The sequence below is a fragment of the Strix aluco genome, chromosome 26 (genome assembly GCF_031877795.1).
Source record: "Strix aluco isolate bStrAlu1 chromosome 26, bStrAlu1.hap1, whole genome shotgun sequence".
In the NCBI taxonomy this organism is placed as follows: domain Eukaryota; kingdom Metazoa; phylum Chordata; class Aves; order Strigiformes; family Strigidae; genus Strix; species Strix aluco.
This window is the reverse complement of record NC_133956.1, coordinates 476,499-494,157: the sequence shown is the minus strand read 5'-3', so window position 1 is coordinate 494,157 and position 17,659 is coordinate 476,499. Positions and strand designations below refer to the sequence as shown.

Sequence of the window (17,659 nt, the reverse complement as noted above, 5' to 3'; positions counted from 1 at the left end):
AGCCAGCGCCTGTTTTCAAAATAACCCATTTCTGCAGACCAGGCCCTCACCTCCATCGGATCTCCAGTCCCTGTTGCTACACCGTCTCAAAGAGTTACAGGGGTGGGGAGTGGAAGACCCCAGAGCGATTCCTGTAGCGCCTCCGTATCGCCACCCGAGACACGTCTGAGCCGTGGCAGGGGCTGCTCCGGGCCCTCGGCCTAAACCAGCCAACACTGAAAATGGGCTATAGATAGGCTGGAAAAATACACTGAGATCTTTTTATTTAAATAACAAGGACTTAAAAATTCTGAGTTTAAATACAAGTTAAATAAAATACAGTGTAAATACCAGCTTTTATATTTTTGCTTGTCTACATACAGCTTATTTAGAAATCTGATATACTTTACAGCTTAAAACAGTGACACCTGATTCAAACTGCCCGCTGTGCCTTCAAAAGCAATAGATGTATAAAATACTGTGATATTTTTAAAAAGCCACTATACAAAAAAATATTTTTACAGTAATTTGATATCTAAAAATAAGATTAGCTGCATCTGAAATTCATCGTAAGTTGTCTTCTCTCAAGAGGAACTGATGGATAAATTGCTGAGCTTTCCTCTTTTCAGTTATATCAGGTGTAGGATGTCCAGGAGGAGGTCGAAGTAACAAGCCACCAAATGTACTCGCTGTATTTCAATGGAAAAAGAGCCACAGACACACAATAAGAGCCCGTTAGCAGCAGGTTATCAAGGGCGATTCCACCAACACCAATCAGTCAAACAGAGTGTCTGGGGGGTAAGATCTCTGAGCTACTTGAGGATTTTTTTCTGGCTACTGCAATGACTGTTTTTCTAGGGACCGTTTGCTCGTTATCAACGGCTTCAGAACTGCAGAGCTGTGACTGCACTCACTTCGGAGCAATGTGTTTTGTTACACAAACTGCAAAGCCCCTCTGACCAGAATGGTTATTTTGCTCGCCTTACCAAGAATATTCACATCCAAATGGTTTTTCCCTGAATTTTTCAGTAGTTCTCGTAGAAATGCCATTAGATATTCAAACACATTTTTATGGCACCCTGGCAGGTTAGAGATAATCTGAGAGGAGAAAAAAACAAAACAAAACAAAACACCACAACATTTATATTGTAGACGTGGCAATGGCTTAGCAGCTTTACCTACTACCAACATCACCCTGTCTGCAAATACTAACAGCTCTTAATAACCAAGAAGCACCAGTTCTAGGTCCTTTCGATCATTAACTTTCTGAGAGCAAAAACCTGTTACTGCATAAACCAGGTGGCCTCCCCTCCCTCCGAAATCTGAGAACCGGTCTCAGTAAGCCGGCGGTACCTGGCTGCTCAGCGGGTAGTTGCTGGCACTCTCCAAACAGCTGCTGTAGAGCCTGTAGCAGATGACGGGCTCCGGCAGGCTCTCCAGGAAGAGCAGCAGGGCTTCTGCTACCGAGTGGTTGCTGCCAACTGATCCAAAGGTTAAGGAAGGGGCAAGCACAGCCTGATCTATTTTGGTTGTCTTTCTGCTGAAACATTAATCTTTGCTCAGGTCTCCGAGAACTCCTCCTATTGTTCACAGCTTTGAGTTAGATCACTTGACCCCGCACAGCAAGCTGGCAGTTGGACACTTGGGTAACTCATCAACATCGCAAGGACTCAGCGGAGGATTTGTACTGGTTACAAGGAGTAGTGAGATCTCTGCAGATCTCGGTTACCCCGAGATGAGAGACAGGAACTTAAAAACCATGGCAGAGCATAAAAGACTGGTAAAATCTTTTTCAGCTTTGATCACTAAGGTGCAGCGAGCCTTACCAGACACCAGTCTAGAAGGATACGGAGGGTATCATGCATTCCTTTGTCCAAACAATCTCGGATTTGCTCAAATTCGGATCTGAGGCCTGGCTGCTGAAACAGGTCCTCCTGCAAAGCAAACCATTAGTCAGTCTCGAGGAAGATAAAAGTTATTTGGGTAAATAGAGCAATGCTGTCATAATCTGGCTGTAAAAATCTCTCCAAATGGGTATTTATCAGCAGAAATCCCACCCTGAGCAGCTCTCGTTCGGCTGCGGCACTGCTGTAGCGAGCAGTGCAGGACATGCTGAGGCATGTGCACACAGACAAGGTCACTGTCACGGAACAGTGCACCCGCAGCACCAGGGTCACTTATCACAGATGTCCTTTATCTCTCTTTACCATTGGCCAAACATCCACAGGTAGCCATGACTGCCATTACCAGTATCTTCTTCAAAACTAAACCTAACACAGGCAAATAATTTTGTGTTTCCAGTAGAAACTCTGCCAACCTGCTGGGAAGCGTTGCGGTACAAGTGATCCACCATCATCCACAGCTCTTTTGGAATGTCCATAGGCTTTTCAGCTCCAACATCGTCATCACTCATTTCTACTGGCATCAGGGTCTGAGAGAGGGAGGTGTGGGGAGGGGGGAGAAGAAAAAAGGTAGGTAGCCAAGTTCTCGTTCAGCTCTGCAAAAATGCTTCACAGAGCTTATACCTGAGGATTAAGTCTTGTTAAGAAACTCTGCAGCTTCACTCACCAGTCTTCACACCAGACTAGTACAACGGGCACATTTCAATCAAAAGTCCAGACAGAAGAAACAGGCTGCTCTGACAAACACGCTGCACCTACGCTCAGCTCTACGGAAATGTTCCATCAAACCTCACATATACACACGCATCTCTGCTCAATGCGGAGAAAGCCAAAGGCTCTGGGGAAAAGGTCTACACATGGAAGCTGCACACCTTTTTTAAATGTGCAGGCAGAGCACGTGGGATCTTACTTGCAGTGCTCTCTACACGAAACGGGTGAAGAGGTGTGAAGGTGGTGCCCAGGAGAGCACGAGCTGTATCAGCATTCTCAGACTATGGATCGGGGAAGCGGAAGAAGGCTCTCTAGCAATAAACAGGACTGAACATCTAGTTTTAATGGTTCTTGTGGGTTCAGAAGGAATCTTGCCTTTAACTCACAAGTTTCCGAATGGATTCTGCTGACATGTCCTGGATCGGTTCCCTCATGTAACACAGTGTATGAATGGGAGACCCAAAGCAACTTGGCAAGTAGTTGCCTGTTACAGACAGAAAATAATCCTTCCCCCTGTTCAGATGCAAGACCAAGATGTCTTCAAGTTTTTCCTCTCCAGAGTTTAAGTGTGTAGCTGTTGATTTATTAACAAACACTTCCAACTCAATTGTGATTTCAGCATCTGCCAAAAGATGACAAAAAAACCCACACTCAGTTAAAAAAAGGTAGTAAACCAGTAAGCCTGCAAATAGGCATAACATTGTCAAAGCAGCAGAGAGAACTAAGTCAGAAGGTGCCAATTTTAGCTCACTAACATGAGATGAACAATGAGGAGCTCACCTGACAGCAGAAAGCCCTTACTGGGGTTAGCGATCAGCCACTCCTTGCAGTAGGTTTCCTCGTCTGGTTTGCTGATAAACTCAAACTGGCAGGGCACTGGTCCATTGCGGATTGTGAACTTCTCTACCTGCAGCTGCATGTACTTAACATCCTCAAAATGGAACTAGGAACAAATGTCAGTCAACATCATCAGCCATTTCCACCTTGCCAAGCACCAGCAGCAATTCCCGTCCTGTGGTTTAATCATTAAGCACCAAGATACCCGGATTAACCCTCTTGCTCCCGCATCCCATCTCTTCCAGATTACAAAGGACTACATTTGCTTACTCTGTAGGCTGAAGTCATTTGCATCAGTGGGCCCTTTAAAACAAATGCTCCCCTCAAATAACCTCAAAGCAACTTGAGAACAAGATAGCCATAGCCTCAAATGTCTCATTTGCTTATCTTTTTTAGTCCCCAACACACAAAGCAAATGCCAGTTTTGTGACCTTCTCCAAATCCTTCAGATTTTACATTTTATGTTTCAAACAAGTCACAGCAAGGGCCACAAACTACCCTTTTACTCTCTCTCCCCACCTCAGGGAGTAACACGCCCTGTCTTTCAGCTTGGTACTGTGAATGGAATTTACCTGCATCTAAACAGCAACAAGTATTTCTAGGGCTTGTAAACAGAGAACAGCTGGAGTCAAAACATTCTACTTTGGAACCAGACCCCGGGGTCTGGAACAGCGGGAACACACTTCTGGGGTCTGGGGTTGCTCAGTTTCTCCAGCGAGTCACAGCACACGAACACACCCTACCTCTCTCTGGGAGAGGGTCACCGAGGGAATGTTGGCATTCTCCAGCTTATCCAGGGAGCGGACTATTTCCTCAAAGGCTTTTCGATAGAGCTCCTCGTTCACAACCTTCACCTGAAAAGGACACACACTGCACCAAGTGGCATTTACTGGCCTCCGCAGGCAAGCCGTGACGCGGCCAGCAACGGGCGAGGTGATTTGATTTTAGCAGCACATGAGTGTGCACAGCACATGACAAACAGAGCCATCTCCTCAGCGCCCAACAGCAAAGGACCTTGCCATAACTAGCAAGAGTCACCCAGTCAGGACTCAATCAGCTTTTTTTTCCTAAAAATGCCTGACAACACACTACTGTGTTGTCAATGATCTAGCATTCCTGCACTGGAAGTTTCTCTGAAATTAGGAAAATAAGAAAAAAGGCAAAAGAACACCTCTGAAGAAACACCTACAGGTATTCATGTATTATTCTGTTTAACTGAAGTATCAACACAACCCTAGCTTACTATGAACAACAATCCTATCTCAGTCTTATCTAGCCCACCTTTTAAGCCATTGTCCTCTGGGGATGCCATAAAAGCAGGAGAGGGAAATCAGCAGGAGAAGCTCCCTCCTCCTCCCCCCTCTCCCCGCACGGAGGAGAGGCCAGCAGAGTTCTCTCCTCCAGCACCGCCGTACTTACCCCAATATCAAACACAGAGCTAACTGGCTTATGGTCACTGATCTTCAAAGCCATATGGCTGCGATAGCTCAGCTGAGCAACATTCTGCCCTTTCCAGAGTATCCGATCGCACCATGCTGGAACACGACACTTCTCACTGAAACAGAGGTAAAAATTACAGCTCCCAGGCACAGTTCAGGGGGAGTAACAGTGCAAGGCAGAATACTGCTCTCCCAGAGGCTGTTTTTCTGACACGCCCTGGAGCTAGTTCTCTGTCAAAGTTGTATTTTCCAGTTTCTTTGAGTAGTTATAAAGTCTACTACTATTAGGTATCTCTATATCATGCTTTCTACTTCTTCAAAGATGCAATTATTTGTTTTGTTCTTTTGATACAATTAACATACAAAGCAATACTCAGAGATACTTCTGACCACAAGAACCATGAAAACTAAGAACTCAGGCACTACACTTAAAGTTCACTTTTTTTTTTTCCACTGACTCCTGCACAGATTTAATTCCCGCACTGGGAGCCGATGTTCCCACTTTACTAAGAACAGGCCGGCCGCTCTGTGCAGTGCGTTAGAGGGATGGTGGTTCTGGCAGTCTCCTGGAGAACGCTGGACAGATGCTCCATTTCCAACCCCAGCGGGTCTGACCTGAGTAGGTATAGCAGGTGTCAGCAAATAAAAGATCCTAAAAATTTTGCTTGGGAAAAAAAACCAAACCAAACCAAACCAAAAGAATTAAACTAACTAAAATTATTTCTTAATTTTTTCCACCTCTAACTAAGAGGAAACCCAGTGGGTTATTCCTGGAAAAAAGATTAGGAATATCTGACAAACAGCAGTGGAAGAAAAGCAACATAAATAGAAGTGAACTGGAGATGGATTTGGAGCCAAGGGAGAGGAACAGCAATAATGTCAGAACTGTTTCTATTTATAGCCGTTAGATCTGCAGTTCTTTTTAGCTTTGTTTTTACTCCCTTCAGCAATAACATGAGCCAGTGGCAGCATCACGTACGAGGCGATCACCGTACCTTGTGTCCCAGTCGTCACAGCCAGCATCATATTTGTACGTTGGCTGGAAAGAAATCTCTCCCTCTGTAAAGCCTTCAAAGGCTGCATTTGCATTCATTTGCCTCTTCAGCTATGAAAGAAAAAAAAGACAAAAAATGTAATTTTAAATAAGCTCAAGCACAGTTCCCATATGAGCTAGAAGGGGGATGTTCAGCACTGAGGGCCAAGGGGTAGGTGTGCAGTTTCCAAGTGGCACCCTCAGCACCCCGCGGGCAGGCAGGCATCGGTACCTGGTCATACTGGCAAAGCTCTACAAACGCTTTCTCATCGACCAGCTGCTTCACTTTCGCCACATCCAGTTCCTCCAGCCGATAGTTGAGGTCACCCAGCCATAAGATCACACTGAAAGAGAACGTACACCAGAGGTCTGCACAGAGGCCTAAAGGTGTCCAAAGGGCGAGCGGGCGGTGAGCTGGAGGCACAGCAGTGCCTTAGACCAGCCAGCGCAAGCACGGGCTCTTCTCACCTCGACCAGCTGGACGCTGGGGCTGCTTCTCCAGCAGAGAGACCAAGAGCAAAAACTTGAAAGAGAAGCTACATTTTCTACCTTTGCTGTTTTTAATTCCTGCTCTGCATGTCTGTCACTACCTCTTAATAACTAGTGCTTTTAATATTGCACACGGACGAAAGCCCACCACCGACTGGGGAAATCGATGCATGTTATTGCCCCATTCCCACTTCATGCTTGAAAATAAAACAAGGCCTGGAAGAGCGTAAGAAGGCAAGTGACTTGTCAGAACTGCATAGGTGACCACTCTTACAACCAAGGTTAGGGTGACGCGTTTCTGACCCTGCCAGGCTGACGGTTAGATCACTGGGCACCCCCCCTCACATCCCTGCCGAGAGAACCCGCCCCCAGGACGTTCATAAGGTTATTCCTTGCCCGCAGAGATCGCACGGTCAGACGGGATGCATACTCATGTTTGCTGATAGTGAGAGGGGGCAAATTGGGATCCAACTGGCAGAATTGCATCCGAGAGCAGATGTCTTTGAAGTCCTGGTTCCTCCGCTCATATTCCTCCATGTGAGCTGCAAGGTGAGAATTCACAACGCACACGCTAGTGTTATGGAATTTAAACCTTATGGCAACACCACCTTTGTTACCCTGAAAGATAAAGACAAAGATATTGGTCAGAAGCTTCTACACAAGAGATGAATCCACAAATGAGTTACTAGCAGTGGACAAGCCAGAAGATGCTGAGGCAGACCACAATTCCAGAGGAAGGAAAAGGCTGAAAACACCAATTAGTGAGAACTACTTCATGAAATCAAGTCAGTAACTCATGTGAGGGTTGCACACAGCGACAGAACACAGCAAGCAAGCACATGGGACTCAGTTTGCAGTTCGGGAATTAGCTAATACAAAAGGATATTAAAATCATCAGTAAGATTGCTGGTCAGTTATTTCAGCAAGTCCCGAAACCTATTTAGCAACAAACTGGATCTTTCAACACAAACCATGAAAATACTTTAAACAGAGGAAGAAGCACATGACTTAGCTGGTCAAAAATCCCTTTGACAAGTTATAGCTGCAATGTTCACAGAAACTACATTCAAAGGGCACAGACTTCATTCCAGCGGTGTGGAACGGCAAGAGGCCAGGAAGTCCCCCTCAGGAAAACTACTGTGAATAGACATGTTTCTTCTACTCATGTTTCCTTGTGTTATTTGGGCAAAATCAGAGCCAGCATCAAAAATCACATGAGAGCAAGGCACCATGCAGCCCAGCACATGCTATCAGAAAAAAAAGCCCTCAGAGAAGATACTCCCTCAAGGTCTGGGAGGCTTTGCGAGCACATGGCAACTCCCTCGAGCACCGCCCTGCGCTGGCACAGGGACAGGACCGTGTGCTTCCAGAGGCAGCTGCAGCCCTCAGCTGGAGGAATAACCACTAGGCCTAAGGAGAGGGGCTCTCCAGGGCTCCTCTAACCTCACCCCTTCTCATGCACAGTTGCCATTCTTACCATCCTGCCCATGATTCCAGTTCCCACAGTCTCAATTTCCACCTCGGAGATGTTCAAAGCAAGGTCTGCTCTCACATACAACAGCAGCATGATTCCCACGAGCCGCACAAGTTTCACCTGAAAAAGAGATCCTGTTCCATTAAATACTAGAACGGGAGAGGTTTGGTGAGAGAAGGCACATCGCCCCCCAGTCCAGAACAGGGGTCACCAAAATACAGGTGAAGACAGTTCTGGGTTCCAGGCTCACCCGATGGACCAGCTGGGCTCACAGCACACAGGCACCCCAGCAGCACAGCACAGGAAGGAGCCAGGGACCAACACCCCAGAGAACTGCGCTGAAGCCCAAAGCAAAACCTACAGCACAGGCCCAGCCCTCAGAAGGAGCTTCGCTTCAACAGCAGCGACAAGAGACAAAGCAGACCTAAGGAGCAGGAGCCAAAACACACGCAGCATTCCTGCCAAGACACCTTCACCACTCATTCCACCACACACTGTGCAGACAGACATGGAGGAAGCTAAGACACTCCTATTCTCCTCCCCCAAGACAGCGGGAGCTTCCTTTGTGTGTGGATGCCCAGCTCTGGTCTGCTGTCCTGCCCCTGCCTCGGCACCCTGCACGGCAACACGACCCGCTGCAGAGCCCTTCTGACTGAGCCAAAGCCTGCAATGAGCCTCTGGGAGACACAGCAACTGAGAGCAAGAGAAAACAAAGGGAAGAGAGGCCCAAGTGGAAAATGATTCCACACACAAACCTCCCCACAAGCCACCTTTACCTTTGCATATTTGGCATCTGGGTGAAGACTATCAGTTACAGCTTTAAACCATTCTTCTTCCTTCGGCGTGTCATTGAAAAAGAAGGCTTCTTTACTCAGGTCAAGCTCCTGGAAACTGTGTTAGAGGAAGGAACCCATGGATTCATGCTGGTTTATAACTCTCCAGCCCTTTCCTCTGGGAAAGAACTAGATCAATTCATACTCACTAAATTTATAACTGAAAACTCAAATTCAGTTATGCTGATTTTAGGGCTATGCTAAATGTAAAGTTAAATTACTCTTAGCATGAAAGTGAATGGCGTTAAAGGTTTTGTAACACTACAGTGCCAGAGTCCAACCACCACCAGAACAACAGCCCTCCCAGGCTATGCAAACACAGAGTCCAAGGCTGTGCAACGGGGTGAGGCAATGCAAACACTCCTCAGCTGGGGGGTCCTGCATGAACACCCCCGTGCTGCAGAGTCACAAGCACCCCCCCACGGTGAAGGTTTGGGAGGACGGGCCAGAAAGAGACACTCACCCCACGCAGTAAATGTCTGGAGGCTCAGCGTCACATCTGAGCCAGGGCTGGAGGCTTTCCCTGGGTGACTGACCGTTCACATTGTACGTCCCAACAAAAAATCTGCAAAGGAACGAACTAAATCCCAGAGCTGCAAATTGTAGAGCTGGTGGGAATACTGCTATTACTGAACCATGTACTTAATATAACTACATGTAACTATTCGGGAGTAACATGTTCCAGGGGGCAATCAGGAAAATGTGACAAAGTTTAAATCCCTAAAATTATCTAATTACAGTAGCATCTTTGCAGACATGTTTTACAGAAGAATACACATTTTTACATATAGTATTAAAAAAAAAGAAGGCTAGAGCTGTGCAGTAGCAGTTTGAAATGATAAATTCATAGAATGACATGCATAAAAGCATTTCAACCACAGTAAAGTTTTGGTCCTAATCATGTATTTCACCCAAGCTTTTATGAACTTATTGGAAAACTACATGGCTAAGTAGTGAACAGAGGCAGTGAGGGAGAAGGCAGAGGTGCGCAGAACTGATGCATTTCCAGACACAGTCTGAAATAAGCACAGGAAAATGTCATTTCAAAAAGGCCATTTTCTCAACAAGAACCACAAGGCAAGCCTTGACAGAGACATGAATGAAATTCTTCTCTGCTAATGCCTAAATGAGGAAAGAAAGCTGTTCTGGAAAGTATGGATCATACTCTTCTACAATTACCTATTTGCAGGGACACTAGATGAAATAACGAACATGAGTTATTTTGACAGCTTATGCTAACTTACTCCTCGCAAAAATCAGTTCTTCTCAGGAATGATCATTACCTGAAGCTCTGAATGTGTGTGTAGGAATCCTCCATTTGTACAAGCTGAGATTTAACAATAGTATCTCTTAGTCCAAACTTTGGTTCTGATAAGATTGAAGCCTTGTTTGAAACCATCACGCTGGAGGACCGCACCATTTCAGTTGTCACTTCAGGTTTGAGTTTGGTTTGCCTGCAAATGAAAGCAAAACTGCAGGATGGAACTCAGGATAGACACACACCCTACACAGCTTATTTGTGCCACCGAGGCCTTGATTGGCACTTATCAGTCTGTTTCACTAAATAATCAGTGTTTGGGATAAGCAAACAAGACTGAAATGCGCATTTCTTAGTTCAGATCTCTAGATAAAAACAGTTTAACTAACTGAAATAGCAAACGTTTTTCACTAACCTGGTGCAGCCTGTTGATTCCGAGCAGGCCTTACCCACACCTGGGTGTCGATACAAAACCTCTCCACCCCTCCTGCTTACTGGAGCAAGGAGATGCCAATCTCATCTCCCGCTGCCTCCACTCAGCCCTTCTGACCTCAGCAGAAGAATGAAAAACTGTGTGTGTTTAAAAAGCTTTTGAGTGGAAAACTCCAGCTCTGCCTAGAAAGGAGGCAGCACAGAGTGGGTGGAAGCAGAGATGGTTTTATTTAGTATCATCTCATGGCTCTGCAAACTCCTTTTGCAACAGTAATAATGCCACAGCTTGGGAGTTCCCACAAGCAAGCGGATGGTATAAATTTAAGGTCAACAACCTGCACAGCAGTGCCAAGGACAGCACGCAGACAGGCTTTGAAGGACATGCAGCAGGGTCCACAAAGTCCTGGGAACTGGAAAATTAAACTGCAACATTTTAAGAGTGTATCTATGAGACACGGTGGCCCTAAGCCAAAGCTCTCTGAATTCAAAATAAACAACGCTAGCGGGTCCTGTCCCACTGAACAGCAAAAATATGCCCAAATAGGGGACTAGCAGGACTATCTCTGAGAGACTGTGCTGAAACTCCCGCTGAAGTTTTGACAGCGTGCTTACGCTGAACTTTTTTCTCTCCTGACTAGAATCTGCAGATTCTCTTCTCCAAAAGTTGCCAACCTCTGCTGTAGATCCCTCCACCCCTGGGGACTGCAGCCGGCATGGTCACCGGCAGATGGAACCAGATAATGCGGCCGCAAGGCTGCTGAGCCCTGGTGTGTGCACAGACCTCAGAGACCAGCCTCCCCCCTCGGTTTCCAGCTGAAAATCAGGCAGCCCAGACAGAAAGCTCTCTGCACTTTCTTTTTCTTCCTCTAGACATCAAAGCATCGACAATTTGTCCACCACAGTTCATTCCATCCATACGCAGTCACCCAGAAGCACCCAGAGCTTTGGTGCTGTATATATTTACTGTCACTACAGAGATACTCCGTGGCAGGGAGGCACAGCTAAACCGGCACAGAAACGTTGCCACCACTTTTATTCCTCACTAGACCTTCCACGAAGAGCTGATGTGCACACCCCCCCCCTTCAACTGCTTCACCAAACCTACATGAGAAGCGAGGGAGATACCTCACCTGGGAGCACTTCTATCGGTGCTGTCGTGGCTCCGGTTCTGACTGACTGCAAGCTTTTTTCCGTTCTGTTTGACGCCTTCAGAGCCAACCGCTTCTGGAAAAAACCAGAAAGTTTCACACTAAACACAAAGCGTACTTTAATTTATCAACACACTTATTCAAATGCTGGCAAAAATCTGTGAGCAAAATATAATTTAGATTTGTGTGGAGAAACAGAGTGCCCCACAGTCTCTCTTTCTGTATCTGATAGATTTAGCTTATTTTGACAGGACTGCTGTGTGACGAGGCAGAGCAGAACGGACACTAGCACGCCGTGCAGCCACGGAGAGCAGCAGAACTGCGGTGTGCTGCCTGCCTGCTAAGCCAAACCAGGATTTAGCAGCACAAAATCCAGGGCGTTATCCTGGGAATCCAAAAAATGTACGTTAATAACAGGTTTTTCCTTTCTGAAGCAAGACAGGAAGTACAAAGAAAGGAAGTAAATGGGGGGGAAAAAAAAAAATAAACAACAAAAAACCCCACCACACTGCCATTTAAAGAGTTTCTACCTATCTGCAAATACACCGCAAAGCACAAGCGTCTCCCCTCTCGAGGCAGCACAGAACGGAGCCACCGCGAGCCCTCTGTACCTCAGCAGAAACAAGTGCCTCAGTCCAAACTGCGTATTCCTAAAAAAATGCAGGGCTGCTACCACGCAAGTACAACTAAATACAGGTGTGACACTAAACACATCACACTACATTAGCAAAATTTGACCAGTCTTTCAGAATTTTGTCTCAGTTACAACATTCTACAAGTGGAAAAATAACAGTAAAAAAAGCGGATTCTGTGGGGGGTCTCCGTGTTTAAGATGCACAAACAGCAAGCTCAAGATTATGCTACTTAGCACATAAAGCTAATGATGATATAGAAATTGTTCTTAAAATTCTAAGGTTCTAGTCATTCAGCTGGACTTCTTCAGTGAGCACAATCCAGAAAAATTAAAATGTTATCGCTGTCACAGTACATTGTCCAGGACGAGAGCGCAAACCAGAAACAGAACTTGAAGTACTTTACCTAAGCACTCAGAACATAAACAAGCTGACAAGAAGTGGCCCCATTCTCAGCTTGGAAAACCCTTTCTGCCCAAGAGCGCTCTGAGAATAAAGACTGCATAAGAGGCTTTATGGGAGGGTGGCCGGAGGCAGCACGTGGCTCAGACTCACTACGGATCACAGCCAGCCAGGGAGGACTGGCCGGGGACGGGCGCAGGCCAGCGGCGCGCTGCGGAGCGAGGTCTGGGGAGCTGGGACAGAGCCGCACCTCTTCTCCACGGGCACTGAGGACTTCACAGCGCTGCCCGCGCCTCTGCCTGCGCCTCTGCCAGCTCTCCCGGTAGAGAACACGCAATGTACCTCGACAGCAACAAGAACCAACTGGAACTTTCACTTTACCAGACTTTACCAGACAACTAACTGTTGCACCTGGAACGGGAAGGGAGAAGCTCCGGCTTTACGGCCCACACAGGACGATGGCACCTGCCAGCACGGAGAAGGTGCCAGAACGGCCAGAGCTCCGTGCTGCTGGCACGGCCGCTACGTGATCCAAAGATCCCAGTCACACATCACACTTCTGCACTCCAACCTCACTGGTGGAAATCAGTTTTAGGCAGGATGCTCCCAAGAAAGAGATTAGCCCTGGAAAAGGGCTGTTTCCTTTAGATAAATTTATATCTAGATACAGATGGCTCTAGCCAGAGGGATCTATATGTCACCAACCTGAAGCGGAATATTTTAGCAAGATAATGACCTGGTTCAATAACTGAACTGGGCACAGAACTAGAGAGCTGTGCACAGAGATTACAGAAGAGCAGAATATGTATGGCCTGAATCAGACAGGATTTGCAGTTAAAAGAGATTTAAGCAGTAATAAAGACGTTCTTGTTAGAAATGTGCAGTGACATTATAGTACTGTTCTACAGCAGAAAAACGTATCGTGTCTTCTGGATAAAGTAGGATCCATGCTTAGTGTTCAAAAGGGAGAATTAATTAGCCTTGCCATTTTTAGTTATTTGACTCTTAGCCAGCCTGCTCGTTACATAACGGAGGTGTAAGCAACAGTCCAGGCAGGATGGCGCTGCCCCAGCCTGGAGGGAAGTCTGCTTGTTCTTCTGGGGGTTCCAAATGGAGCAACAGCTGCCGAGACTGTGCCTGCACGCGCAGGCACACAGGTCGGACTTTAGGTCGGGGTCTTCACCGAAATTGTGACCATAAACTACAACGTAAAGCACATTTAAAGCACGTTTAAATCCCTTTGTAGATGCTCTCATTCATTAGCCAGCCTTAATTCACAGAAGATATGATGAACTAATGTCACTCTACCAGCAAATCGTAGCATTTACACAGTATTTAAATGTCCTTTGATTTGCGCGTGAAAGGTGCTGACTCGAGTGAGCATGTTCATTTAAGGACAGAATGAGTTACAGCTGTTCCTGGAAAAGGGCAGACAAAACCTCATTCTGTATCAATTCATGTTCCAAAAGACCCCAAATGATGGCAGAGAGCATTTTCTTCTGCTAATACAAGACCAAAGGGAAAAAAAAGATCCCTAGACTCCTCTGACTCAAGAAAAACACAATGAAGCCTTGAAAAGGCAACTTTGTCAAAGCTCAAAGGCGTGATTTGATAGGAGACCTACTTCCCAAGGAGCCAAAGAGCGTTCCTGTGCTCCAGATACAACAAAACCACGCCAACAAAGGAGCCAGGGTTGTGTTTCATCCAGCCTGTTTTTCCTCCTAAGCACGTAGATATGCCCAAGTCGCTCCCAGTCAGTTGTAAGCTACAAGTTAAAACACCACATCTGAGGGGATGTTCCCCGATCCTGACCTTGGCTCAACCCCTGCCACGCTGCCGACAGAGCTCCAGAGTTCATCCCTTCTCTTTTTTGTTTTTAATACCCTACTGATAAACACAGAAATCAAAAGAAGGAATGCCAGCAACACCAAACTGTGCCTTCATGAATTGAGGGGAGCCCAGCCTAAATGAAGGTGGGCAAACTAGAAATGGTACAATTCAGGTTTTGAATCCCACACTGACTTCCAGGAATTGCTGTAGCTCTCGTGTGCTCTGCAAAGAGGGAGACGCGGGGTGTGCAGCAAAGCACTCACCTGGCAAGAGGAGGAGGCTGATGCCCCGCCGAGCACGGTCGGGGCAGGACCGAGCAGGCAGCGCCAGCCACCCCCTGTGAAAATTGTGCCAGGCTGCGCCCAGCTGGGAGGCAGCAAGAACAGCGCGAGGACAGGGCGAGCGGGGACGAAGCGAGCTGCCACCTTCAGAACTCTGCCTGGTCTTTCTCAGCCCCGGCCCAAAGGAATTTCCATTTGGCCTTTGGACCGTGCAGGCAGCAGGTTCCTTGTCGCAGCACCTGCGTCTGCTCAGCCAAAACGCCAACGGCCTCTGCTGCGCTGTCTGGCGATGGGGAACCGTCACCGTGATGGTCCCGTGCGAGTCTCGGCCACAGAGAGGCCGATGCTGCTCTTCCGCACGGAGCAGAAACGTGCGAAGGCGACAGGCCAGACTGCCCACCCCCCCAACCCGCGGGCCACCTCCTGCACCCGCCAGAGCTCGTACCTGGCCTGCACCTGCCGACCTCCTGAAGGAACGTGCGCGTGTGGGAGCCAAAAGGCAGCCGCACCGTGAGCCGATCGTCCTTTGAAGTTATCTGGATAGTCACGTCAGAGCCTAAAGACGAAAGAGATCTCGTGGACAGGGCTGACGAGCCCTCAGAAACCCAGCATCTTCCCCACTCTGCAGCAGCTGGTGCATGTGTGCAGACTTCAGCAACAAACCCCCCCGTGCCTTCTTACCGCGACCCTTTTCCACCGTGTACACCAGAATGCCATTTAAAAATCTAAGAGTCAGCGGTTATAATAATTTTTATCCTGCTCATTCAGTGACAATAATTAATCTCTCAGTAGCTCAGTTTAAATCTCTCAGTTTAAAAGCATTTGGAAAAATCATTCCTTTGGTTGAACCGGGTGACAACACTCGTTAGCATGATTGGAATCACGGCAAAAGCACGCCGGGCTCCCCAGCAGCTGCAGGACAAGTCCCCCCCGTCACGGGCCGGGTCACAGGAGCCCCCGCTCCCACCTGAGTGCAGCTGGTGCAGGCCCGGGACGCCCGTGCACAGGCGACAACGGAACTCACCGATGACACGAAGGTCACTGTCAAGTACAACTGTAAAAGCAAAACAAAGTTCAGTTACGAAGCTCAGCGACAGGTTTGCAGACCGCGCTGACACTCTGAGCTGGCCAAGTTCCTCCAACCCCAAATACTCCTTATGCAAACAGAGACAGGAGAAACCTGTCGGGAGGCCACGGCTGGTGCTCGGGGGGACGCAGGGTGCTCTGGGTTGCAGAGCAATAATCTAGCAGGGCCCTTCCAGCTCTGCCATGTGACGCATAAGCGTCACCAGGCGTTACAAATTGAAGAAAAAGTGCGAAGGCTGAATAGATCCCAAACCTCAGCGAGTAGAACAACAAAATATGGACTCCAGACCCCTTCACCCCCTTCTCTGGAGGGGGCCCCAGCCACCGAAGTGCATTAGTACCTTCTTCCACTGCAAACCCTTCTGTGATGGGGATAACCTTCTCGAGCCAGACGTCCTCGGCCGCGATGGCCATGCGCCGGTGAGTGTACACGTGGATCCTGCAAGGTGAGGCAGAGGTGGAGGCAGCGATTCGGGCCCCTCCGCAGGGACAGGCAGAGCCCAGCCCAGCACAGCCCCACGCGACCCCCGGAGCCCACCCTCCTGCTCAGCCCCTCGCTTAAATCGGGATGTATTTATGTTACTGGCAAAACGCACCAGACCAAAACCTCGAGGGCCGGGGCTTTTCTCACGCACCGCCCAGGACAGAGCGGAGACACAACTCCCTCGCATCACTTCCATCCCTCCCGGACCCCCCCGGCACCAAGTCTCTGCCATAAGGAGTTTTCAGGCGGTTTCCGAGGCCTGTCAGAGACCCGCAGAGCTCTCGCCTTTCCTGGGGAGGTTCCTCCCCCCCGGCCCCGGTCCCCACGCGTGTTCCCCGGTGCCCAGCTCTCCCCGGTACCCACGCGTGCTCCCCGCCGCTCTCCACCAGGCCCAGCAGCCGGCTCTCCAGGCTCTGCCCGCCGGCCAGGACGCCCTGCACCGCCTTCGGCCCGGGTCAAGGAACTGCGGCGGGAGGCGGGAGCCCGCGGGGGGGATGGGGACGGGGATGGGGACGGGGAGGGGGAGGGGGGGAGGGGGTGAGGGGGGTCCCGTCGGGGCCGAAGCAAAGGATACAATCCGGCAGGTCGCGCCGGCCGCCAGACTCTCCTGGATGGCGACCGACTGGTCCATGCTCCGCACCGGCCCCGGGCCGCGGCGGCGGCTGCCCCGGCCCGGCCGCTCAGCGCGGATGTCGCGACGCGTCGCGCCCGCCCCGCGGATACCCCTGGGCTCCCCCCCCCCGCTCCCGGCACCGCCACCGCCCCGCTCGGCCGGTTTCCCCCCCCCCCCCGCCGCCGCTGCCGGGCTCCGGTAACCCCCCGCCGCGGGCGGGGCCCGGCGCTGCCGCCCGCCGGGACGGCGCCGGACGCTGAATGACGCGGCGGGGCCGGGCCGGGCCGGGGGGAGCCGCGGGCACCCCCGGAAATAACCGGGGACAAGCCGGCAGCGGGACTCGCCCCGGGCAGCGGCTCACGACCGGCCGAGGGGGCACGGAACGGCGGGGCCGGGGCCCGCCCGCAGCCCCCTCCCGCCGGGCAGGGCAGAGCAGGGGCGCGGCGGGGGCGAACGCCCCGGGGGGGCCGGAGGGGGCTCTTTGCTCAGCAGCACCTTGAACCGCTTCGCGGTTGAATCTCCCCAGGAGCCGGCGGGGCCCGGCCGGCGCCGCCCGTTGGGTACGAGCAGGAACCGCCGCGGGGTGCGGGAGCGCTGCGGGGCCGCGGGTTGGCCTTGGACGGCGGGAGAGGAGAGTTTGGCCTAAATCAGCTGCTTCACAGGTACAGGAGCGGCAGCCAAGCCCGGAGACGAAGAGTAGGACAGCGGTCTGTTAAACAACCGCTCCGGTGTCTGCACGCCGCAGCCGCCAGCACGGACCCGGCTGCGAAGAGGAAACGAAAGAACAGCCCGAAATA

General features: G+C 49.7%; 1 protein-coding gene across 7 annotated transcripts; it reads right to left on the bottom strand.

Annotated features, from left to right (window-relative positions):
- Window positions 1-246: 246 nt before the first annotated feature.
- On the bottom strand, window positions 247-16,949 carry INPP5B (inositol polyphosphate-5-phosphatase B). 7 transcript variants are annotated; one of them, XM_074807407.1, is made up of 22 exons: window positions 16,824-16,949; window positions 16,613-16,692; window positions 16,107-16,204; window positions 15,647-15,733; window positions 15,125-15,235; window positions 11,517-11,610; window positions 9,980-10,150; window positions 9,160-9,261; window positions 8,640-8,754; window positions 7,867-7,983; window positions 6,820-7,007; window positions 6,133-6,244; window positions 5,863-5,972; window positions 4,848-4,983; window positions 4,172-4,282; window positions 3,372-3,534; window positions 2,978-3,213; window positions 2,297-2,410; window positions 1,829-1,913; window positions 1,333-1,460; window positions 966-1,077; window positions 247-668 (listed from the first exon to the last, which is right to left on the bottom strand). In XM_074807407.1, the coding sequence occupies exons 1-22, from the start codon at window positions 16,878-16,880 to the stop codon at window positions 544-546; spliced, it is 2,652 nt and encodes an 883-aa protein (XP_074663508.1). In that variant the 5' UTR covers window positions 16,881-16,949; the 3' UTR covers window positions 247-543. The 7 variants fall into 7 exon arrangements, 5 of the variants coding, with proteins under 5 accessions (XP_074663508.1, XP_074663509.1, XP_074663510.1 ...); XM_074807408.1 differs by having other exon boundaries at window positions 11,517-11,607; XM_074807409.1 differs by having other exon boundaries at window positions 15,704-15,733.
- Window positions 16,950-17,659: the final 710 nt, after the last annotated feature.

Excerpts from the sequence above, each read along its gene's own strand:
- INPP5B (XM_074807407.1), bottom strand. The coding sequence starts at position 16,880 with ATGGACCAGTCGGTCGCCATCCAGGAGAGTCTGGCGGCCGGCGCGACC. Across the intron at positions 16,693-16,823 it reads CCGGCGCGACCTGCCGGATT|GCGGTGCAGGGCGTCCTGGC; the intron begins GTATCCTTTGCT and ends CCCGGGCCGAAG. Across the intron at positions 5,973-6,132 it reads AGCTTTGCCAGTATGACCAG|CTGAAGAGGCAAATGAATGC; the intron begins GTACCGATGCCT and ends TTTCTTTCATAG.